General features: G+C 33.8%; 1 protein-coding gene across 1 annotated transcript in view; it reads left to right on the forward strand.

Annotated features, from left to right (window-relative positions):
- The window catches only part of DTWD2 (DTW domain containing 2), a 118,130-nt gene extending 91,666 nt beyond the window's left edge, over nucleotides 1-26,464 (forward strand). The window contains exons 5-6 of the mRNA XM_014844063.3: nucleotides 18,472-18,600; nucleotides 24,155-26,464. Of these exons, the coding sequence (XP_014699549.3) occupies nucleotides 18,472-18,600; nucleotides 24,155-24,325 (300 nt within the window). The 3' untranslated portion in view covers nucleotides 24,326-26,464. The remainder of the gene's footprint in view (nucleotides 1-18,471; nucleotides 18,601-24,154) is intronic.
- The last annotated feature ends 387 nt before the right edge of the window (nucleotides 26,465-26,851 follow it).

Consider the following 26,851-nt stretch of genomic DNA (forward strand, 5'->3'; position numbering starts at 1 on the left):
TTGTAATAGTTTATAACATTGTGAAATTTGAGTTGTATGTTATTATTAGTCAGTCATCATATAAATGTGCCCCTTCACCCCTTGTGTCTTTATTTCTTTCACTGATTTTTATATCATCTTCTTTTAAACTTTTTTTGGGAATAATTTACAGAAAATTTGCAAAGAAAGTACAGAGAATTCTTGTATACTACTTCACCCAGCTTTCCCTACTGTTAATATCTTACATAGCTCTGGTTCATTTGTCAAAACTAAGAAAATAATATTGATAGAGTATTATTAACTAAACTACAAATTTTGTTTAGATATCACCAGTTTTTCTACCAGTGTCCTTTTTCTGTTTCAGGATCCAATCTAGCACACCACGTTGCATTTAATCATGTCTTCTTGGTTTCCTGTAATCTTTGACAGTTTTGTAGTCACTGGTTTTCATAGTCATCATTTTTTGTAGTCTTTGTTTTTCGTGACCTTGATACTTTTAAGGAGTACCGGTCAAATATATTGTACTCAATTTGGGTTTATCTGTTGTCTTCTCATGATTATATTTTGGCTATGGATTTTGATAAAGAATATGACAAAGGTGAAGTACCCTTCTATCTTATATCAGGGAAGACGTGATAATAACATGACTTGTCATTGATTATGTTAACCTTGATCACTTGCTTAAGATGGTGTCTGCCATCCTTTTCACTGTAAAAATCACTTTTTTTTTTTTCATTTCCATTCCTTGTTCATTGGAAATGAACCACTAGGTTCAATCCATATTGAGGGGAGGGGAATTAAGATCCACCTCCAGGAAGGAATATCTAAATATATTATTTGGAATTTTCTGTACAGGAGTATCTACAAGTATTCTTCTCTTCTCCCCGATGTTTTTAGTTTAGTCATTTATTTATATCAGTATTGACTCATGGATATTTGTTTTATTCTTTGGGTTATAATTCAGTTCTATTCGTATTTATTTATTTATTTTTGCTCAAATTCTTTCAGCCTGGGCCGTTAAGGGCTCTTTCAGGTTGGTTCCTGTGTCCTTTGCCCTGCCTCATCCTTTTTTTCCTCTCTTTTCTTAAGCACTTCCTTACTTTCTGTCACTACAAGGTGCACCAGGCTCATCTTGGATTTTTCTTGTTCCAGTCCCAAAATTTTTCCAGCTCAGCCATTTCTCCAAGGATCCCTGGTTCCTTTTGTTAAAGAATTGTGTTTAGAAACCAAGGTATGGGCTGTAGGTATGCTTGCTGCTACTGGGGTGTCAGTTTTCTAGGCCCTCTCAGTTGACAGCCCTAGAAAATTTATCTATACATACTAACCCCTGTATATACATGCCTCTCTACTTATTTCTGTATCTAGCTATCTACAGGTATATTAACTGAGTTCATACTGATATCTCCAGCTCTAATCCCCCACCACAGGCTTCATTTCAGTTTTTCCCCCTTGCTTATTTGTATTTCTTTCTCTGACCTTTCTAACTCCCATTGCCTACAATTTATTATTTGTTCAACCTAATATACATTTAAACTAGTTTCATGATTATTAACTCCTATCCCTTTAAGAAACACATTTACCAACTAGAGTACTATGTTTATGTACAATTTTTTCAATTTCATATATTTCTGTTTATGCAAAGTAGTCTTTTCAATAGCAAATAAATAATTTGCACATGAAGTATAAACTCCGGTCAATGTGGGAAGCTGTTCTTTCCTTTCTTTAACTTGTTTAGCACTTTTACTTAAATTTTTTTTACTGTCATACTAAATCGTTTATAAGAAAATCTCCTTGCTGAAGTTATATTTTAAATATTTACTGAGTGTTTTTAGGGGTTCAGATACCTTCTCCTTTTCTTACTTTTAATAGTAACTCTTATAACAGAGACAGGAAATGTATCTGGAGCCATGCAGTATTTTATGTTTCAGAGCACTTCTGGAGAGCTGTGCTGTTGAATAATTGTTTTTCATAACTATCCCTAAGTATCCTAGTGTATAAAGCACTTTTCTATTTTCTGTCATTTTCATAAATCTTAGGCATTTTTCTGTCAGTTAATGATACCCTATTCCAGAGTACTTTCCTTAGTGGAGAGGAAAAAGGATAGAAGAATTAGAAGATAAAGTTCCTGCCTGCCCTGGAAGGGGAGTGCGACTGGTTGCCTTCTCTATTTGTTTGCTTGTACATTTATTTATAAAGCAAAATTTTCTTCAGCATCTTTTATGTTCCAGGCCCTTTGTTAGGGACTGTAAACACAAAGATGAAGAGAAAGCAAGATTTCTTTTCTCAAGGAGGCACAGTTGAGTTGGGGGAGACAAATGTGTAAACATGATTACAGTACTTTGCTCCAAGAACAATGGAAGTAGGTATTTTGGGAGAAGAGAAATATCATGTATCCTTGCAGGGGAAATTATGTAATGTTTCATGTAGGAGGGTGTTACCCACCTACAGAATGTGTTAAGAGTCACTCAGGGGAAGAGTAGCAAAGAGAGGGAAGGACACTTCTATAAAGAGGGGAAAGTGGGAGCAGAGTCTTGGAAAAGAGAAAGAGCATCACATATATAAGGAACATAAGCAGATCAGGGTCCCTGGAAAATAAGGGGCAAGTAATGAAATGGCAAGAAAAGATGTCAAAGAGTAGGATAGGGCCTAGATTGGGGACAGCTTTTTAATATCATCTTGAATATTAATGCCTGGATTGTTTAATGGAAGAGCCTTTCTGTTTTTTATTCTGTTAAAATACACAAAACATTCACTATTTTAACCTTTTTTTTTTTCAGTGAGGAAGATTGGCCCTGAGATAACATCTCTGCCAATCTTCCTGTTTTGTGTGTGGCACGCCACCACAGCATGGTTTGATGAGTGGTGTATAAGTCTGTGCCCAGGATCCAAACACATGAATCCTAGGCCACCAAAGTGAAGCGTGAGAACTTAACCACTAGGCCACGAGGCTGGCCCTATCTTAACCATTTTTAAGTATACATTTCAAAGTTTTCAACCTTCTTATTTTAGATGACAGAGGAAGATCTCATTTTAAAATATTGCAAAGCTCTGTGATCACCTTAAGACCAAAAATCTTTTTTGTCATATGAAAGTTTACACAGTGTATCAGTTATATATTGCCACAGTAGTTCTGTGTGACAAACAACCACAAAAGTCTTAGTAGCATATAACAGTAAGTTTATTGCTCACGGGGTCAGCTGAGTGTTGGCTAGGCAGCTCTGCTGGTCTTGGTTAGGCTCACTCTTGTAACTAGTGTAGACTGGCTTTTGGATAGGTCACCAATGTGATTAAACTCTATTCCACTTGCTTCTTATCCTCCTGTAGTCTATCCCAGGCATATTCTCATGATGATAGCAGTTATGTAAGAGGAAGTAAGCAAGTGCAGTTGTCCAAACACTTTTCAAATGCTCAGTCTAGGGCTAGTTATTCCCCACGGTGGAGGAAAGATGCTTGTGTATTCTGCTCAATACCCTGTGAGTCATGAGATTTTCCAGTCTGGCTGGTGGGAAAAGTCACATCCCCAGCCCTGTGTGTCTGCAAGGTACCGTTATCATTCATCCTTTTAGGTGACTTTGGTGTTTAAGATTCTTTAAACAGAATATGAAAAGCAGTAACCATAAAGTAAAAGGTTGATAAATTATACTTCATTAAAATTAAGAACTTCTAGTCATCAAAAGATATTAGAAGAGTGAAAATGCAATTCACCGTGAGAAGATATTAGTAATACATAATATAAAGTATCCTACAAATCAATAATAGGCAGAAAACCTAGTATTATAAAAAAGGGGACACACACACCGATTATACTTAAGTGAAAAAAAAAGCTCACATACAAATAGGAAAGATCACTCACCTAGTTAATAGCAGAGTAGAGACTACTATTGAGGTCTCTTAAACTTTTTTAGACTGTTTTTTCACTCACAGCTTTAATCAGCTTTCTGACTTTTAAAACTACAAATTGCACGATTTAGATGTGCAAGTTTGAACGTTATCAGCATTAATAATAATGTTAACTCTTTACATTTGTCAAGCATTTTAAAGTTTACAGAGTGCCTTGTTATAATCATTTTCATTTGATCTTTCTCATAACTCTACCAGGCAGAACAGATATAGAAAACTGAGACTTACAGAAGCTGCGTGGCTTGGCCAGAATCATAAAGATGTATTAGGTGAATTTAGGATTAGAACTTTTGTTTTCTCATTCTCAATCTACTGCCTTTTCCTCTTCATGTGCATATCTTTCCAAAAATGTTCATAAACCTATTATGTTCAAGATAATGTCAGGTTCTTAGGATGCTGAGGTACAAATCTGCCCACCTTCATGGTGCAGCAGGTGAGTAGTAAACCAGCAGTAGAATGGAGTAAACCAAGATTCTCCCAGTATGCTGGCTGGGGTCCAAAATGAGATCATTCTTAGTAATAAGCACCTTTGTTTCACTGGTTCCTGCTCCTGCCTAATAAGGTCTGACCACCATCACAAGCAAATCTTTCACCGTTGGTGATTGCTTAAAACCCTCAAATGGTGTCCTATGTGAGCTCCCAAAACAGTCTAATCAGCTCCCCAGAATTGCTCCTTCCTTACAACTCTGAAGCTTTATTTCTGGACCAAGCTTGGGCCTATTTTCTTTCCTTTTGGATAGATTTTTTTTTTCTTTCATAGGTCTCTAAGCCTCTTATATTCATGCATTTCTGTTGGGACTTTTTAAAACTTTTTTAAAATTGGAAAAAAAATGCGTGCACCCACATTTCTTTGTTTGTGAAATGGCTAATAAAAATATCTCCTCAGACTCATTGGAATGAAGGTAAAGGATATAGGAAAGCTTTATAAACTGATGAATCAAGTAGAAAAATAGAAAAATACAAAATACCTACAATGAGAAACCATTTTATACCCATGAGGTTGGCAGACATTTTTAGAAGTCTGATAATATCAAGTGTTGGAGATGATGTGGAGCAAATGGAACTCTTACTGCTGAAGGGTATACCAAATTGAGCTACCTTGGAACACAATTTGTCATTGTTTCATGAAGAAAGCATAATCCAATACTTTGATATCAGGTTCACTTGTAGCTGTGTGCTCTGGTGAAGCTCCTGCACTTCTATACTGGGACGCATGAGTTTTTATTACTTTGTTTATAATAGCAAATAACTTTAAACAACTCAAATGCTTCAGTGAATACACAAATAATGGTAAATTCACATACAAGGATACTGTAAGACAGAAATGAAAATGAATGAACAGCAGCTATAGGAATCAATGTAGATGAATCTCTGAAACAAAATCTTGTTAAAAAGACAAGTCATGGAAGAATACAGACCTTTTTAATAGAGTTAAAAATAAGCAAAATTGTGGGGCTCGCCCCATGGTGTTTAGTGGTTAAGTTTGGCATGCTCTGCTTTGGCAGCCTGTATTTGGTTCCTGGGCATGGATCTACACCACTCATTGGTGGCCATGCTGTGATGGCAGCTCACATATAAAATAGAGGAAGACTGGCACAGATGTTAGCTCAGGGCAAATCTTTCTCGGCAAAAAAAAAAAAAAAAAAAGAAAAAGCAAAATTGAACAATGTGTTACTTAGGATACCTAAAAGTAAGAAAAAATTTACAGTTGTGGTTATCTCAGTGGGTCAAGTTTATTAGGAGAACTTTTACTGTTTTACTAAGCACATTGTTAAGTGAAATTGGTTGTATGGATCTGTCTTGTCTGTCTGTCTGTCTGTCTATCTTATATTTGTGTGAATGTGTGGAGCATACTGGGAGGAGTATCCTGAGTACGTCAATCATTTTGGTTATATTCCATTTCTTAAATAGTCATTAGAAGATTCAGGGATGTCAATTTTAGTCTTATATTTCATACTCTAATATGGCGTATTTTCTTTTGTAGATATTAAAAATTTCATAATTACATATTAAAAATTAAGGTGTTGGAAGAATAAATACCATATAGTAAGTAGTCATTATCTCTGGGTGGTGACATTACAGGGCACTTTTACTTTCTATATTATGCATTTCTAAATTTTGTAGGTCTTTTATAATTAACATGTAATTTTTTACATCTAGAAAAGATGTAAATTATAGAAAGTAAAAGCACAAAGGCAAATTTTTTCTAATATTTTGCTAATGAAGATGATAACCTTGAGTTACATGTTATCGTATTAGGCTGTCAGACTTAATACTAAAGATACTTGGTTTTGAAAATCATCAGGCCTAGTATTTACTCTCACTTCCTTTCAGATAAGCATCTTTATCTTTCATCAGAATTTTAAGAAGTCCAAATTTGGGTCAGCATTTTCTACATTGACATAATGTATAGGTAAATTTAAAACTAAAGCTGGCCTTTAAGTGGTCAAAAGACAACTAATATATGCTACATTGTTACAAATATAGTACTTATATATATATACACTCATATGCAATGTTGTTAACTCCAAAACCACTCACTTTAAGTAAAAGTTTATTTTATAAGTTGTACAACAGATATTCTTTGTCTTCATGACACTTCACCTTTTTTAGAATTTCTTTTAGAATCTGTGACTAAATGTAAATATGTTATTATGAGAAGATAGGGTAAAAGATTATAAACATTTTATTTTTTATTTATTTTTTTAGGAAGATTAGCCCTGAGCTAACTACTGGCAAGCCTCCTCTTTTTTCTGAGGAAGGCTGGCCCTGAGCTAACACCCGTGCCCATCTTCCTCTACTTTTTTATATGTGGACGCCTACCACAGCGGTGCCATGTCGGCACCCGGGATCTGATCCAACGAACCCCAGGGCCGCCGAGAAGCGGAACGTGCAAACAACCCCTGCGCCACCAGGGCCAGCCCAACATTTTAAAATTAAAGGAACAAAATGTAAATTCTGTGATTATTAAAACAGAGTCTCTGTGATGATTTAGAAGTATTTTTAAAAGTTCTAACTTTATATAGAATGTTAAATATCTTAGAAACATATGAATGATATAATTGATCTTGAAGTACTAGCTTCCCATGATATCAAGTTTATACATTCTTCTTGGGTTGGCAATTTAGAAGCTTTTGTTATCTCCATTTTTATGGTAGAATAAACATGTGTGTGTGTGTTTACATATATATGTGATTAGACAAATGTAACAGTGTTAGAAAAGGCTTTTGGGACATCTGTTTTCCTTATATGACTATACAATTTAAAAATTGCATGACATTTATTCCCTTTAGAATTTTTTTCTCCAAATGAGTGCTCTAAAAATGTCACTTTGAATTAAAGCATAAAGTTTGGAAAAGATAACTTATTTATGTTCTTCAAGTGGATTTCAATAATGTGCTGAGTTTTGCTCTGGTTGAATATTTCCTGTATCACAAGAGAAATTGCTGAAAATATTTAGATGTATGATTTTTAGATTTTGCATTATGAAAAACAATGTAAGAATTGCACAGAATAAAAGAAAGTAATCCTTTTAGTATTCCTAGAAAAGGATTGGGTAAGCGTTACATGTTTTATAATTAAACATAGGTCATATTTGATTCAGAAGTCTAAGCGCTTTTTATAGATGTCTCAGCTTAAATGGAGATGTGCTTCTTTTTCTATAATATGAACAACTGGCTAAATTTCTAATTCTTGTAGGATTTGTGTGCCATCAGTAGGCTCTCTCTGCTTCATAAACTTGCTGAAGTCTCTCAAAAGAGATAAGTTATGACTAATAATATTTGTTTCCCTATTCCAACTTTCCTTTATAAAAATTGACTAAAACAGTTATCAGCTTCATAAGTTTAAATTCAGACATGAATCCCTAACTTTTTTTATATAGATCTTTCTCCACCTCTCATTTCCACATCTGCTTCCCCAGGAAAGTCACAAAAAAACCCAAAATTTAAGTATTAACTGCTGGGTTTGAATTCGTAGCTATAGTTGTTTATTTTCTGGTGGGTGTGATCAGCGTTCATTAATTTAACCAACATTTATGAACACCAGCCACTGTTTTGGGCACTGTTCTTGACACTAGAATACAGTGGTAAGTAACATAGACAGTCCCTGTCCTAGTGGAGCGTACATTGTATGGAAATAGTCACTTAGATCAGTGTATAATTACAAATTAGAGTAAATTCTGTGAATGGAATACAAGGGATGCTTTAAAATGGGGATTTGATTGAACTTGGGGATTCACAAAGACTTCTCTGGCATTTGATAACTGAAGAATAAGTAGTAGTTAGCCAGGCAAAGAGAATGGTAAAGAAATTTCCATACTTAGTCTGGCTGGTATGTAGTGAGGGAGGTGGGAAGAGAATGGTATTGATGACACAGGTGATTTATAGATCATGTTAAGGATTTTACTTAGTGGCAAGCTAAGGATTTTAATCTGAGTAGTGAGTAACGTGATCAGTTTGTTTTTTAAAGAATCACTGGCTGACAAGTGGAGAATAATTTATAAGAAGACTAAAGTGGACATAAGATGTCCAGATCGGCATTTGTAGAGATTTAGGCTAGAAATGATGGTAACTTGAATTGAGTGCTGTCATTAGAGAGAAGGTTACTGGGGAAAAAAAAAGTGTTCTGCTAATAGTTACAAAGGTTTTATATGTTTGTGTCTCTGGCCTAGAATGTTGATCTTATCTAGTAGAAAAAGAACTAATTAATATAAATGGAATTAGGTTCTGGATGTTGCCAATAAATTAAATATACACAAAAAGCTTTTATATAGATTAAGGAAGTGATGGGAATCTTAATAGGATAATAGTAAGTTCAACTACAGGAGAAGCTTTCCTTGAGCAGATGGTGAAAAACAATATAACAATATACCACAACTTGTGAAATATTATATCTTATCTTAATGATACCTTTATAGTAATTAATGCTTTCCATAAAGAAATGTAGAATTAACATGCCATTATTTTGATTAACCACGTAATACAATTTTCATTTAAATTACTTGAAAAGATGAATGATAAGCTTTGGGAAAATTTAGTTTTAATTTGAAATCAGAACTTTTTCCTACTGAATAGAAAAGAAATCCCTGTAAGTTGATAAAATTCTCTACCTCATATTCTTTTCCCATATTCTTTTCACTCTTTATTGCACTTATTAGTGTTTCACCACTTTTTTGGGTGGTAATTCTTCAGCTTTATATGTATCACTAAAAACTAATTCATTTGTCAAATTCAGTATCTGACATTTATGTAGATATTTTTCATACTACAAAGTTGACAGAATTATACCATCTGTCTGAGTGGAATATATTCTATCATTAATGGCTATTACACAGGATTTTATCTTGTCCAAATTGTGTTTGAATGGATTCATTTAAGGAATAATTAACGCAACAAGTGTAGGCATTATCTAATATCTCAATATGTTGACTATGCTTGAATGGACTGTAGTCTTAATAAAATTAAATTCCACAATACCACAAAATATAATGCATGTTATTTTTCTCTTTAATACCTTTTCAGCTCTCACATAGAAAAGTTTTTACTCATCAATCAGCAGCTATCTATTTCCCAGCACTGTGTTAGACTGACAAGAAGGTAGTATATTCAGGGTCACAACTTGGCTGAGAAGAACAACTTGATTGTTCTTTAAATAATAGTGAAATATTATGTTTGCATGTGTATCTATTTAACATTTCATGTACAACTTTTTCCACTTTGCTGTACAATGAAGAACAGAAGAAACATACATGAGATTTAATCAGGGCCCTGATGGTGTTCGCCTGAATTATGGGAGCTAAAGAGACTCTAAGAATTTTTGAACCTGAAGGAATCTCAGACATTGGTTTAAATCAATTATTTCCTATATTAGGAAAGTGAGACCCCAGAAAGTAAGTAACCTACCCAAGGTCACACAGCTAGTTCCTGACAACTATTTTCTGTTTTCCGTTTTGATTTTAGTGTTCTGCATAGCAGAGAAAACTTCTAATACTAAGGAGGGAACTAATACCTATCATGAGAATTTTTAATAATTTCTATCATGAGAATTTTTAATGGCATGTTTTATTTTGAGATTTGCATAAAACATGCATGTAGAGTAAGAAATATTTAACATTCTTATAAGCACCCTTAAAGTCAAGAAATAGAACATTGTTGGCACCCAAAGGCCCCTTTTCTGCCAAGTGTTAGTATCCCCTTCGCTACCCTCTTTTTTACCTCCTGAGGTAACCATATCCTGTCCTTTATTGTAATCATCTCTTGGTTTTTTGTTTATAGATGTATGTACCCTTAAATAATACAATTTTGCCTATTTTTGAACTTTATATTAAATCAAACCATACTCTATGTGCTCTCTTGTATCTTGTATTTAATATCATATCTTTAAGATTCATCCATGTTATTTTACATACCTGCACTCCATTCATTTTCATTGCTGTATAATATCCCATTATGTGAATATATCACAATTTATCCATTCTGTTATTGGTAGACATTTGGGTTGTTTTCAGCTTGGAGCTATTATGATACGTGCTGCTATGAATATTCTTGTGCGTGTATCTTGATGCCTATGTGCAGGAGTTTCCCTCAGGCATATACCTCGGAATGAAATGGATGGGTCATGGGTTAAGCCTAGTTTCAGTTTTACTGGGTTTAATAGAACTATTATAAAGTGATTGTAACTGTTTACACTCCCACCAGCAATGTATGGGAGTTGTCCTCTCTAATATTTGGTCATGTCAGATGTTTTAAACTTTTTGCCAAATGTGATGAGCGTTTAGTAGTTTCTCATTTTGCTTTAATTTTCATTTCCATGACTATTAATGTTGTTTAACATCTTTTTCTATATTTATTATTATCCATTTAGATGTTCTCATTTTTGAAGTACCTATTAACATCTTTTAACAATTTTTATTTTAGGTTTTTAATTTTTTTCTTATTGATTTCTGAGAATTCTTTATGTATTCTGGATATGAGCCATTTGACAGCTACATATATTGCAAATATATTCCCTCTGTGCTTGTCTTTTCACTCTTTTTATGCTGTGTTTTGATAAATTGAATTTTAGATTTTAATATGGTTGAATTTTTCAGTCTCTTTTTTCATGGTTAGTGTTTTCTGTAATTTGTTTATGACCTTCATTGTTATCTCTAGCTTGTATTCCCTTATATTATCTTCTAAAAGCTTTAGAATTTTACCTTTTACATTTGTCTTTAATTTACCTGTAATTGATTTTTGTGTTTGGTGTGAGCAATGGGTCCAGTTTCACTTTTTTTTTTCACATGACTGCTGGGTTATTGGACATTTATTGTCCCAGCACCATTTACTGAGAAAACCATTTTAAACTTATGCAATCATTAGAATGTCACCTCTGTCATATATCATTTGTGCATATATATGAGAATATATTTCTATGCCTTAGATTCTGTTCTATTGGTCTATTTGTCTTTGTGCCAGTTCCACACTGTCTTAATTAATGTTGCTTTACGATAAGTGTAACTGGTAGGGCAAGTCCTTCTACTGTGTTCTTCTTCAAGAATATCTTGGTATTTTTGCCCTTTGCATTAACATATAATTTCAGAATCAGCTTTGTGAAATCTCACAAAAAACCTTTCCAGATTTTTATTGAGATTACATTAATTCATAAATCAAGTTTTTACAGTTAACATCTATACAAGGTTTAGTTTTCCATTCTAAGAACGCAGTCTATGTCTCCTTTTATTCAGATTTTCTGCAATATTGCTCAATAAAATACAGACTGTAATTATTGAGACACTAGTATATAGATATTTATAATTTTACATATTTGATTCATTTGTATGAGTCAAACTATTATAAGTAAATCAAGGTCTTAAAAGTTCTGATACTCTGTAACCCATAATTTCTTATCATTTAGGTATCCTGTACTCTGTATTGTTCAAAGGAATATACCAGCCTCTTGTTAACCAACACTTATTTTATGTCTGTCTGCCACTTTTTCTGTCATAAGATCAATTAAACATTACAGATAAGTTACACATGTGCAGAGGTAGAGGAAGATGAGAAAATACACTGAAAACAGTAGGCAGATAAAAGTCATGCAAAAAATGAAAAAATTTCATTTTAAGAGTTATTTTCAAAAATCAGTACAAATTCTTGGTCTATCTTTTCTGTTATATATGGTGGTGTTTGGAAATGTTTTAAAGAAATATCTGAAGATATAGTTACAGATCTAATTACTTTGGTGATTATTGCACATTTTAATGATAGATCATTTGCTTAAAGGATGAAAGAGTAAAAAATGAATATTTTCCTTGTCTATAAACATATCTTTAATGAAAATATTTCTGCCTTTTTTTTTTTTTAAAGGTTCTAACTCTAGGAGTATTTTATTTACCTAGAATAAATAACTTGTTCAAAGTAACTTATTATTTTCTGGCTTTCAGTAAAACCTCTCTTGTGGTTCTTTCTCCAGCTTCGAAGACCTATTCCATAGCTTTTCTTCCTCCATTCTGTCAAAGTTGACATTTTTCTTCTGGCTCTGTCCTAAGTTCCGTTTCATTCCACACTCTTGACCAGGCTATTCATCTGGATTTATTGCAGTAAAGCTGAGTTACTTCACACTTATGCATTAGGTTGTGAAGAAAACATTGTGAATCGCCACACTACGACCATCTTCATTAACAGCTACAGCAGCAGTAGCACCCTCATCCACATCTTTGCCTGTATTGAGTGCTTACTGTATGGCAGGCTTTGCTAAGCACTTCACGTACATTAGCTCCTTAAAGCATAATTATCCTCTAAGATTGTTAATGTTTTAGGCTCTGAGAGTTCAAGAAACTTGTTTGAGGTCATACGACTATTATGTAGATTTAAATTTAGGTGTGTCTAACTTCACATCATATGCTTTTAGTTGCTGTGATTTTCTGTTTCCCAAGTCATGCACAGTATTTTAATTCAAGGTTATAGAAAAGACAAGTGATTTTAATAAAATAAAATAGCATACAGTTTAGCTTGGAGTAAATTTTAAAATAAAAATCTTGTGGAAAATGAACTTATGAGGTAATTGTATAATATGTGCTTTATTTCACACCTAGCTGATTTGTGATTTACTTTTCAATAACTGTTTGTGAAGCCGTGACAGCTTTTGAAATAAATAGAACTGCTAATTGTTAAGTGTAATTTATCTTTGGTGAAAAATCTTTGACTAGCGAGATGTTATAAAATCGGTTGTTACTTACGTAAGACTAGTAAGTCAGTTTTTAATATTGTAAATTATTTTCTAATTTAAGTTTCCTAATAAAGGATATAAATTGATGTAAGCCCAAGATGAAAAAATGCATACGTGTAAAAATAAGTTGGACAATTTCAATTTCAGTGGATATCACAAAAGTTAGTTTCTATAGCATTGTTCAACAGAGACTTGTCTTCATTAACTGTTATTGGAAAAAATAGGAATTGGGGTAACGGAAAGTAAAGCCGAGACTTGTAATCTATAGTGACATTCTTCTTTCTGGCATTGTTTAGTGGCATGTTTTGTTAATTTACTGAAATCACTCTGAAGTTATTATAGCTAATAATCTTAAAGATTTTTGTTCTCATGCCTCCTTTAATTTTTTTAAGAGGAAGTTTAGAAATTCAGATAAAACCTTGTTTTATTTAATTATAAGAAATTATTATATTTCAATATTATTTTAAACTTTGGATTAATTCTGTGAATCCAAAATTTTTTAAAGAACAATCATACCTAAGAACAAGGAGATGGACTATTTGACTCCTAAAGATTACTTCTAATTCTGTGATCTCATGAATCTATGTGTTTTTACTTTCTTTCTGGATGTATTTCCATACCCATAGCTTCTAATGACTTCCCACATGGACGACATTGGAGTTAAATATTTTTATTCACAAGAAGAACCAGTAATCAAGATATTTGGCTAAATATGTCACTCAAAAGGATTTTAATTTTATATCATTATTTAAAGTTCCTCACATTTGAAATTTGTAAATGTTTAATTTTTAGGCTTCTCAATTGTGTATTTGCATTTTATAACATCAAAGTTTCTGTATGTTGGAGAAGCAACATATAACTTTATTTTTCATTTTAACGTGTAAGAAAGTCCTAAATTTTAAACCAAATGTATTCTACAAGTTTTTTTGTAATTTTGGAAATGTGCTTTCCTATAGAAACTATATTGTGAAATGAAGTTTCTTAGCCAAACTTGGAAAAAAATAATTTAAACAATAATGTTTTTAGGAAGAAACACTAATGTTAACATTTTATCTGTAACTAATGCCCTTTTAAACTTTATTTTTATCAAATTTTCTGAATTTCAACATTAATCCTGGAATCTCTACTTTCTGTAAAAACTTTACGGGCTTCAATGTGGCAAGAGTGGAGCAAGGCGTAGATACTGACATTTGTGAGTAACTTTCATACTTGTGTAGGAAAAGATCCCTCCCTCTATATCATTGTTTTTTAAACCATGTTCAGAAGAACCCCAAAATTCTTCAGGAGTGCCTCAGCCTTGTTTTCCAGTAGAGCAGCTTTGTTTTTATTTGTTTCATATGTTAGGATTTGCCTAAGAGTTTGTCCATTTAATTATAAGCTTGGTGATGAAGAACTCAGGTTCTTGAATAAGACTTTATGGATTCAGATATCTACTCTACAGGTCTGATTTTGGAACCTTAATTATTTCACTTCTCTGTGATTTGATTTCCTCATCTGTAGATTGGAGATGATAATAATAGCTACTTCATAGGGTCTTTGTGAGAATTAAATGAGATAATACATATACATTATCTAGAATATCACAGTGTTCAGTAAGTGCGTGAAACTTTGCACGTAAGTGGCTAAGTCTGTCTTAGAGCTGGCACTTGTCGGATGTCAAAGTGAGACTCTGCCACTATTAGAATTGAACTAAACTGAGGGAATGAAAGGAATGAAAGTAGATTAAGGGATTAGGGCTAGAAGAAAAGATTTAGTGCCTCTCTTTCAAAGGGCAGTTTATAAACTCAGATAATGAATCTTGCTTGTGAAGGATCATAGAAGAAAGGCTGCTACAGAAAGGAGGATTTTTATGTGTGTCTTCCAGTGGTCAAGACTTCAGGATGCTACTAAAAGTAAGTTTATTTCAGCCTAGTATAGACTAGAGTTGTTTCAGAAAGGCTGGAAAATAGATCGATTTTCCTAGAAACCTTTAAGGAAGCTGATCAAGTGATTAACAAGTCTTGTGACTCTTAATTATTGAGTGAGAAGCACAATGCTTTATGTCGTAATGAAACTTGGCTTAAAACAGCCTGAGCACAGATAATAAGTAATCACTGCCAAATTATAAATACACAATGTTTGTGGGAGGGTTAATGAATTAAAATTTTAATTTTGTGGTCTTAATTTTTAGTTTGCGTGACAAAGAATAAACTAATTTATGTTACAGTAAATTATTTTAAAAGTATATATGTTATGTTCTGCAAACAAGCCGTGCCATGTTATCTCCTTGGATATTTGTTTGTGTGTTAGCCCTAAAGCCTTAAAGACCGTTACTAAACCACTGAACATGCAATGACATCCAAACTTTTAATGACATAAATCACCTGTGGTGACAAAAATAGTAAAGGTATATCTAGGAAGGAGACTTTTGAAAAAACCCTTTTTGGAGGCATCTGAACAGTGAACATAGCCATCAAGCTGTTATCTGTTATTCTTATATATTAAATATATATGTAATATTTGATGGAAGAGAAGAAAGGACGGGATTATAACAACAAAAGAATTTACAGCAATTCAAATTTTAGCCAATTCAGAGAATCAATGGAAAAGATTTGAAGCTAAGTCTAGAAATAAGATTTGGAAGAGTTGTCTGTTTCTAAAGTGGAAGTTATGTTATAGGCTCACAATTTATACCAGTAGAATTCTAAGCCAACCGATGATTTTCCTGTTTCTGAAGAAGTTATATTAAGAGCACTCAGACAACTTATATCCATAGAGCACGAACTTCCAAAAAAATCAAAATTACTGAAGCATTCTTTGAGTCTGTGTGGCTTCCAAAATTTGGAAATTAAGATTGTATGTATATAATATATTAATTATATAATGTATTAATATTAAAATATAAATATATAATTATAATTAATGTATATATTATATATAATATTAGAATTGATCATTAAAAGATAGGTTTTAACACGATCAGGTCCAGCTATTTGGTTTTTCTAGGTGAGGAGGAAGTGAGAAACTAAATGACTTGACTGAGATTAATTAATTATTGTTTGATATAATAATCCTGGTCTTTCAATAGATCCTTATTCTATACTGTACTTTCATTGTATGTTAATTTTTTCCTTTCTTAGAATAGTTAATTTTGCCTTGGAGTTTCTTGAACTTTTATTCAGGAAGACAAGGCAATTTCTGGCAAATTATTTGTTATGATGCCTATGACTTTTCAAGAAGATGAATTAACAGGGTTTCTTTTTGCTCTTGGTCATTTACTCATTGAATCAAGTGTGTTATAAAGGTGAAATAGCACATAAGCATAAAAGGAGGAACTGTGAGACGATCATATTAACATGCTCTAATAACATGTATGTTAATAATATGACAGATCTTAGTCATATACTCGTAATATATCTGGCTACTGGATAATTCCCGGAGAGACTATTTGTGAAGGATATTCTAAAGTTTTTTAACATACAAAAATTTCAAATTCTGAGTTTTCGTAAGGTAGGAAATAAAACTCCTCCCTAAAGTAGCAAACTGCTTTTAAAAATCAAATTCATTCCAGTAAACAAAATTTCTCATGTTTCCCAAAGGTTGTGCTGCAATCAGATGTCTATTATAAATTCCTCCAGTGATGACTTGGAATTCAATACTGAAAGCAGTAGTTGGTTGTACTCTGTTCTACTAGTTGACCTGATGAAATATCAAAGCTGTTAGTAATTACAATTAATCAACGTTATGAATTATTCTTAGTTATTTAATCATAGGCTTTCTTTCATCATTGTGCTTTTCTCAACCATTTTCCTCCATCTCTTTCCCTCCCTGCCTCTACTTTCCATGTTTTTCATTGGTAGAAATGCAGAGTAATTTTAATATGATCATATCTAAAACATTATTAGTCAAATATGCTTTAAATGATGTACTTCAAAATCAAATACATTCTGTAGTGAATCTTTTATGATGCCCTCTTTCCCTCTCTCCCCTCCCCCTCTCCTCCTCTTTCTGTGGAAAGAAATGATATAAGTTGTAGAGGAGAATTCTTTGAACAAAAAGCAATCAGAGTAGAAGAACCATATTTCCCATTGTAGTATGACTGCGTGAGAAACAAAGGAGGAATGGGGTTGAGGGACAAGATGGCATGGATGAGAGAGTTTTAATAAAGGAATGAGAGACTCATAGGACTTTTATTAAGAATATTTTATGAGTGAAAACGGAAATTCTCGTCTACCCACACATCCTTAAATGTGATTCTGATCAGAGTGTGGGCTAGGGAGATGGCTTTATGAGTGTAAGATTTCTTGAGTTTAATTTAATTAAAATAGGAATCAAAAGGCCAACATGTCGGCATTCGATTTTCTATTGCTTTTCTCATGTCTGACTGTGCCTTAGACATCAGGTCTCAGCTACAATATTATCTTCATGGAGACAAGTGTATATAATATGCTACTTTTTATCTAAAAAGAGAGGATATATATACATATGTATGTTTGTGTGTGTATGTTTCTGTGTGTTTATACACAGTCACACTCACACATATACACCTATTAGTTTATATTAAGAAATAATGGAAGAATAACCATAAAATAAAAAAACCAGTTGTCAATTCTCCAAAGCGTTTAAACCATTTTCACGACGACTGTGATGTATTAGAGTTTCGTTTGCTCCATATCCTCCCCATTCAGTGGTGGTAGTCTTTTTCTTTTTTTTATTTTTAAAGATTGGCACCTGAGCTAACATCTGTTGCTGATCTTCTTCTTCTTTTTTTTCCTTTTCTTCTTCTTCCCCCAAACCCCCCAGTACGTAGTTGTATATCCCAGTTGTAGGTCCTTCTGATTGTGCTATGTGGGACACTGCCTCAGCACCGCTTGATGAGTGGTGCTAGGTCTGTGCCCAGGATCTGAACTGGCAAAACCCTGGGCCGCCAAAGCAGAGTGCGTGAACTCAACCACTCGGCCATGGGGCTGGCCCCTAGTCTTTTTTATTTTAACTGTTTTAGAGAGTGTGAAATGTTACCTCGTTGTGATTTTAATTTGCATTAAATCATGTTGAGAACTTTTACATGTACCTATCTGCCATTGTGATATCTTCTTGTGAAGAGTGACGTGTCTGTTTGCTCTTTTGCTTACTGGGAGGGTGCTATTAGTCTTTTTATTTTTAATTTATAGGAATTTGTATATATTCTGGGTATATTTTCTTTGTCAGATATATGTGTAACTATTGCCTTGATTCTACTATTTAACAATAACAAAAGGATATTATGTATAGAAGATATTGATACATTTAATATTTCTAAACTGGCAATTTTAGAAGGAAATTAAAGTAATTATTATTTAAAACACAGACTTTATAGTTTTAAATTTAAAACAAAAATTGCATTCTATTATTCTGTTTTGGTTTCAGGTGCAGTTAAAAACTAGCATTTCTAGTCAGTATGTAATTCGGACACAGCCAACTAATAGGTGCCTTTCTACACTGGAGTGTGCAGCTGTTGCTCTTTCCATCTTGGAGAAAAATATTTACATACAAGAGGTATGTCTGCGGAAGGTTATATAGTTTTTGAAAGTAGGAATTTGGTTAGCTTTTTCCATAAAATTTAGAAATCCATAACTTGTTAAATTTGTAGCTCAAGTGCCAAGTAGAATGTATCTGTGATAGAAATTTGTGCACTTTTATAACCTTCTTTCCCCCTCTGGCGTTTTTCTGTGTTGGTTTAGCATTCCAGATTGCATTATTTAAATATTCATTCTAAGCTGTGCAAACAGCATTTGTAATATGCTAAATTGCTTTTAACTAGCACAACAACTAAATATAGTTTTTTTGGCTAGATTTTTCTTGTGGTATTTTGTATTTCTCTTTTAGTATATTGTGTTTTCTTGTACTTTTTAATTTTTAATTAAAAGAACACTTTACAACCACTTTTTTTTCTTGCATTGGTGCTTTGATTTGAGGAGATATACCAATTTTTTGTTTATCTTTTTAGCTTTGCTTAGAGTGTAAAAAAGATATAATTTTTTGAGAAAAACTCCTGCAGAATATGTAAAGGTTATAACCTGCAATCATTATTTTACTTAATTTCCATTAGATCCTGATGATTTCATATATAATTAATAATTGTCAGTAAAGAATAATGTTTTAGTGACCTCACTAAACATCTCAATCTTTTGGAACATGTGAGAAACTTTGCACTTATGGCAAAAGAAAAAAATAGCAAGATAAAACTTAAATTTTTGGAGTTTTTTAATTACTGAAAATTTTTGGTAAATACAACTCAAGAAGAAAAGTCAGAGGAAGCGAACATAACTAAATGGAGTTTTATAACTCCCTCCTCTAACACACACAAACAAACACACACACACACGAAGTACTCTTTTTTCTTTCTCTCTATCTCATTATATACTATGTCACTATTATAAAAACATGCCTTAGCCATGAAGGAGATTTCAAGAACGGGTAAAAGATCCAGTCTGAGTAGCTGGATAAGTTACCAAGAAAAAGAACAGAAGACTTTGCGAGCAAGGAGAGTTCAGGAATGCCAGGAGCAAGCAGTGAATGGCCCTTTTCCTCTCTCCTACCCAAAGCCATGGAAAATGTCAGAGTTGGAGACTTTTCTTCTTTTGAAAGAAGTTGGCTTTCACTAGTAGGCTTTTTTTTGTGTGTGTCCGTGTGAGTAGACTTCATTTTGGGTCCAGGGAATTTCTCTTTTTCTGTTCTCTCTCCTTTGAGGAAAAAAAATTCATGAGGGACCCTAGATCCTTACCTCAAATGCAGGGAGTATTCTCAGACTTTTCTCCCTCCCCTCTAGCCTTGTCACCTACTCCCATGTACTTGACCATCAACAGAGCACTAAATATATCCGTGTGTTTGTCTTTCTATTTTGTTTATTCACCATCATCCCTGTATTTTCTTGAACAAAAAAACTACACTATTTTTACGTGTCTTAAAAGAAAGATAAAACCCAGTGCTATTGTTTAAACTTGCTTTCTGTACAGTCTCTGTATTTTCCTTTTTCTTGATGTAAAACTCTAGCATCAGCCAACACATACCTGGGACCCATTAAAAGTTCAAATCTTGAGGGAAAATATAATATTCTTTGGCTATAGATTTAAGACTTTCTTTCCTCTCCTGTTTTGGGTGCTGAAGAGAATTCTCTATATACTTATACCTTTATTCCCACAGTTAGAATTGGATCCTTATTGCCATCCTAAACAGCAGCTTGAAGCTTGGTAGTAGTGGTGGATTAATAACAGTAGTTGTGAAAGAACAGGGTTAGGGTTTGGGAAAGGGTTTGTACCACTACTGCTACTGCTGCTAGTGCTCCCGTCTTCCCAGTTCTATAAGATATATCATTCTGGTGTTAATGTACTGTCACAGCAGGGATCCTATCTTATGTTCTGAGTATTACATCTAACAACGAGCAAAGGTTAAGATACAGAAAGGTGAGAGGACCCAGCATCTCTTCAGCTTTTGTTATTGTCTATGGGTCAAATTGAACACAAAATCCCAAAGTAAAAGTGAGGTCCTAGAGTTTTCCTTCTGTTTGCTTTGGTCACCAGGAGTAGTCGTACTAAAGTGGCCAGGAGTAGAAAAAGGATGTTTGATAATGAGATGTGTGATTTGGGGGGTGCTGATAAGATGGTCAACAGGAGCATGAACAGAAGAAACACCCCAAGTTGGTTATCATTACAGCTGGCAAAAAATTAGTTTTCTTAATGGGGGAACCCCAAGCCCAGCCTGTTCAAGTCTGGCTACAATTAAAAAAATAAGTCCATTCCTCTGAGAAACACAGTTACGATCTGCTCTGAACATAGGTGTTTTCTCTCTTTCCTGGGGAGGGAAGCTATGACATACATTTTTTTCCCTAGTATCCTTTTGTTAGGGGCATCCTAATAAAACCTTAAGATGGTGAGGAAGAGTAGCAGTTTTTCAGCTGGCTTCATTCTGTAGAGGTAGGGCTTCTCAAAATAAAGAACTTGGCATAGAATAGTCTTCTTTCTTGACTCTTCCTCATCCTTTATTCTTGAGCAGTGTTCAGACACTTGGAAGTGGCGTGATATGAGCTTTGAAGCAGGTTTGAATGAAAACTTCATCACTTATCATCATTACTTTTTGCCAGTGGGCAATTTCTGTAATCTTTTTATGCTTTGTTTTCTTATCTATAATGTACAAAAAATAGTTGCCTCATAGTATTGTTGTGAGAATTGAATTGGATCATTTGTGTTAATTGCCTGACACCAGGCACTCAGGAAGAGTTGTCCTTTTGCCCCTACTTGCCTCTCTGGTTCTTGATGATAGATTGACAAAAATTATGAACTAAAAGTTGGTGATTTTCATTCAGCTACTATAATATTTACCAGGGCTTTTCATGCCTTGGAAGCTTTGAGCTTGGGGATCTTTTTTCTTATAGAACCTTTTCTCCTTATGCTGTTTTACCTTATGAACTTCTATGGCCCGATGTGGCAAAGGTTTGTGCCCCAGCATAAATACCTCAACTCTACTCAACACCGGAAGATGGGAATGATGGTCCCTTGAAAACTGTCACTTTAGACCTACAGACAAAAGGATCTACAAAACACTCATTCCCCACAAATAAACTTTTAGAAACAAACTAATTTTGTAAGTGGAAGATTTTCTTTGTTCCACTAAACCAGTCCGTCCCTCATATAGCTTCGTTCACATTGCCTCAGATATAATGTTATTAATTTATATAGAAAAATTATCATTTATTATCAAGTAGTGTACTAAACACTTTAAATGCATTGTTACCATAATAATAACCTTGTAAGGTAGACATTATTTTCCTCATTTTACAGGTGAAGAAAATGAAGCAAAGAGAGATTATATAACTTATCTGGGAACACATAGCTAGTAAATGATTGCATTAGTCAAGATAGGCTAGGTTAGGCTACAGTAATTTAAAACTCCAAAATCAGAATGGCGTCACACAGCAAAGGCTTATGCCTCTCTCACGCTGTCTGTCCAGTAGGATTGCTGGGGACCTCTGCTCACAGCAGTCACTTAGGGATCCAGGCTGATGGAGGCATCATCTAGACACATCAGTTATTCTACTTTCATCAAGGAAGGAATAAGGGGAGGTGGTGAATCATACACCATTTTTAAAACTTCTGCCAAGAGGTGATACACATTATTTGTGCTCACATTTCATTAACCTAAGCAAGTTATATGACCATGCCTAACTTCAAAGGAGGCCAGAAAATGCAGTATGATCATGTACCAGTAGGAGGACTGGCATATTTGTGAACAGCCCTGGTGACTACCACAGAGACAGCGGGGATCTAATCCAGGTTTGTCTGTCTCCAGAATTGCTTCTCTTAATAATTACATCAGAAAATTGATGGAATCTTATCTTCACGAGATAAAAGTTGGAAGCCCTTAACCATGGGAATATGAGTATTCTATCTATGAAGAATCTAATAAATGTCACAAAATAGCAATAGAACCTTCAATTGTCTCAGTCTGTACATAGTCCTAGGTGTGATCTTTCAGAATCCGATCAGTCCATTATGACTGTAAAGTAACATATAGTCATTTTCACGTTTCCTCTCTTGTTTGAAGTAATGCAGAAACTATGAGAACACACCTAAGGGGCTTTCTACAGGAATGTAATGCAGAGCTTTTCCAAGATATTTGTCTTTTTCTTATAGCGTGTAGCAGTTAGGAATTACATTTGGTTGCATGTAACAGAGCCCTTACTGCAGTGGTTCTTTTTCTCCTGTAAATAAGAAATGCTAAAGTGAGCAGTCCAGGACTTGGGGATGCAACCTGAAAAGGACGTCAGTGACCCAGATTTCTTCTTTCTGTCCTTCATCATGTGTATGTGGCTTTATCTTCATGTTTATTGCCCTTTAGTCACATGATGGTTATCCGACTTCCAACAGTCATGTTCCAGGCAAGACAAAGGGGTGAAAGCCAGTGCCTGCTAAATTTGTCTCATTTTAAAGAGTATGCCTGGAAGCCCCACCCAAGGACTTCTGCTTACATCTCTTTGGATGGACTGTTCCATTAGCCAGTGTAATGTTATGAGTTGGACACATTGCTACTTTGAATGAAATTTTTGATTATTTTAACAGAGAAGGAAAGAATGAATATGGAGAAGCAACTCCAGTGACTGCCACAATTTATGAGTTCATTGTAAATTGAAGTTATTAAGCCCTTTGCTATCACTTATGTTGTACATGTGGGGGAATAAATTTTTACGTAGACATTGTGAAATTCTTGTTGTTAAATCATTGAGTGTTTTTGTTTGTTCCTTTTTTTTTTTTAGCAATCTGCTCAATCAAGTTTTTGCTGTTGTTTAAACTATTTAGATTGGGGGTCTCAGGCCCAAGGAAAGAATCTGACTCAAAATATCTTTAAAACACAGACATAGTGTTTTTATTTTCTTTTTAATTTTTGAAAATAATAACTTTAGGTAGGATATATGCTCCAGTTTTTTTACAACCTCTTCCATTCTCTGTTATCTTACGGGTCCACTCATTTCGCATGTTTGTGTTATAGGGCTGGCCCTATAGATACTGGAATTTAGACAGGTATATATACAGTTAGAATTATTTCAAATGCACCAAAAACCTGGATATCTTGCTTGTATGTGGTCCATGAACTAGTGAGAGAGAATTAATAAACCAGTTACCCATTGCTGCCATCATCTCATTGTTATCAGGTAGCAGGAAGCTTGCCTCAGTCTGTGAGTGAAACTGAATTAACTAATTAGTGTCTAAAGGTTGCTTTTAGTCTGCTTGTTACAGATTAAATTATTATAATGGCAACAAGTTTTTGTGGTGTTTAGCTATATTAATGTATAAAACTAACTTAAGACTTTATAACCTATATGGAAAATTGTATTTGTGTCTTTTTATTGGAATTCTTTAGTGGTATGTATGGTATGAATTTAGAGAAATTATTTAGAAATAATAATATATTTATTGGAGTGCCTTTTGCTTTTCATAGTTAAAAGCCAATAATAATAAAAAGAAACATAATAATCCCTGTTTCTGAGGAAAATATCTAGACAGAGTATCATGATTTGTCACAGACACTTTTTTAGTATCTCTTTTTATCTTAACAGACATTGCTTCGCCCTCTTCAAGCTTTATGCTCTTTCCAACTTCAGCATGGTGCTCAAATTCGTCTCAGCAAGGAACATCTTCTGAAAAACGGATTGTATCCTAAGCCAATGCCAAAGAACAAACGCAAACTCAGGAAAATGGAACTGTTAATGAACAGTATTAAAATTTAGTACAATTGTTCTTATGGTGCTAGTTATGGTGTCTTCAGCTGACAATACTAAGTTAAGTTTTCATTTAGTTTAAGTCTGGGTTTTTGGCTGTCTAAAGAATGAGAGTTGCATACTAAACTTGCCCAGAAGAAGGAAGTAAACCAAATAGCCATAAGAGGAAGCAAAACAAAACAAAAATCGCTGACTCAGTAAAAAGCAAGATTTCATACTGTATTTGTTTTTAAAAATGTGCCTCTACTACATTTTTTAAAGTCTGTAATTTGAAATATGATTAGTTGTTGAACTGGATTGGAAGTTCTTGTTTATAAAATGGAAGGAAATTGTTGTGCCTGATTGGGACAGTATTGTTTCCATTAATGATTATAGATAATTAGGTGTAGACTTAGAGTGGAGGATACCTGCATCAGTTTTCAAAATTGTACATGAACTTTGTAGTTTGAAAATAATGATAATCAAGTAGTTTAGATTGAACTTATTTATTTCATAAAATAGTGTAACAGAATAAGGAAACCATTCTTTAGGGACTCAACTTGAGCTCAGTTAATGTGATTAGGTGTTCTATTAATTGCCTTAATTTTTTTTTATTAAGGTATAGTTGATGTATAACATTGTATTACTTTCAGATGTGCAGCATAATGATTTGATACAGTCATCTGTCACTTAACAACATGGGTATGTTCTGAGAAATGTGCCCTTAGGCAATTTCATCCTTGTACAAACATCGTAGAGTGTACTTGCACAAACCTAGATGGGGTACCTACTACACACCTAGGCTATATGGTGCTAATCTTATGGGACCACTGTTGTATATGCAGTCCATCATTGACTGACACGATGTTCTGTGGCACATGACTGTATTTGTGTACATTGTGAAATGGTCACCACAATAAGTCTAGCTAACATCTGTCACCATATATAGTTACAACAAAATTTTTTTTCTTGTGATAACTTTTAAGATTTATTCTCAGCAACTTTCAAATATGCAAATTAACTGTAGTCACCATGCTGTACATTACATCCCTATGACTTATTTATTTTATAACTAAAAGTTTGTACCTTTTGATCCCCTTTACCCGTTTCACCCACCTCTCTCCTCTGGCAACCACCAATCTGTTCTCTGTATCTATGAGCTTGTTTTTTTTTTTGAAATTCCACATGTAAGTAATATCATATGGTATTTGTCTTTTTCTGTCTGACTTATTTCACTTAGCATGATGCCCTCAAGGTCCATCCATGTTGTTGCAAATAGCAAGATTTCCTTTTTTTTATTGCTGAGTAATATTCCATTGTATGTGTATACCACATTTTCTTTATCCATTCATCCATTGACAGACACTTAAGTCTTGGCTATTGTAAATAATACTGCAGTTAACATGGGGGTGCATACATCTCTTCAAGTTAGTGTTTTCGTGTTCTTTAGATAAATACCCAAAAGTGGACTTGCTGGATTATATGGTAGTTCAATTTTTAATTTTTTGAGGAAACTCCATACTGTTTTTCATAGTGGCTGCACCAATTTACATTCCCACCAACAGTGCACAAGGGTTCCCTTTTCTCCACATACACACTAACACATGTTATTTCTTATCTTTTTGATAATAGCCAGTCTAACAGGTGTGAGGTGATATTTCATTGTGGTTTTGATTTGCATTTCCCTGATGGTCAGTGATGTTGAGCATCTTTTCACGTACCTGTTAGCCATCTGTATGTCTTTGGGAAAATGTCTATTCAGATCTTCTGCCCAGTTTGTAATTGGATTGTTTGTTTTTTCACTATTGCGTTGTATGAGTTCTTTATGTATTTTGAATATTAGTCCTTTGTCAGATGATATGATTTGCAAATATTTTCTCCCATTCATTTTGTTGATGGTTTCCTTTGCTGTGCAGAAGCTTTCTAGTTTGATGTGATCGCACTTGTTTATTTTTGCTTTTGGTGTCAGATTCAAAAAATCATCACCGACTGATGTCAAGGAGCTTACTGCCTGTGTTTTCTTCTAGGGGGTTTATGGTTTCAGGTCTTACATTCAAGTCTTTAATCCATTTTGAGTTAATTTTTATGTATGATGTAAGCTAGTGGTCAAGTTTTATTCTTTTGCATGTGGCTGTTCAGTTTTCCCAATACAATTTCCCAACACAAAAAGAGACTCTCCTTTCCTTATTGTATATTCTTGGTTCCTTGTCATAAATTAATTGACACTGTATGCGTGGGTTTATTTCTGGGCTTTCTATTCTCTTCCATTGATTTATGTGTCTATTTTTATGCCAATCTCTTTTGATTACGATAGCTTTGTAATACAGTTTGAAATCAGGGAGCATGATGTCTCCAGCTTTGTTCTTTTTTCTCAAGATTGCTTTGGTTATTCAGGGTTTTTTGTTGTTCCATACCGATTTTAAGATTGTTCTATTTCTGTGAAAAATGCCATTGGAATTTTGATAGGGATTGCATTAAATCTGTAGATTGCCCTGTGTAGTAGCCCTGATTTTTAAAGAGGTGCATGTAATTTTGAAATAGCATATATTTTCATTT

The sequence above is a fragment of the Equus asinus genome, chromosome 9, assembly GCF_041296235.1.
Source record: "Equus asinus isolate D_3611 breed Donkey chromosome 9, EquAss-T2T_v2, whole genome shotgun sequence".
NCBI lineage: Eukaryota > Metazoa > Chordata > Mammalia > Perissodactyla > Equidae > Equus > Equus asinus.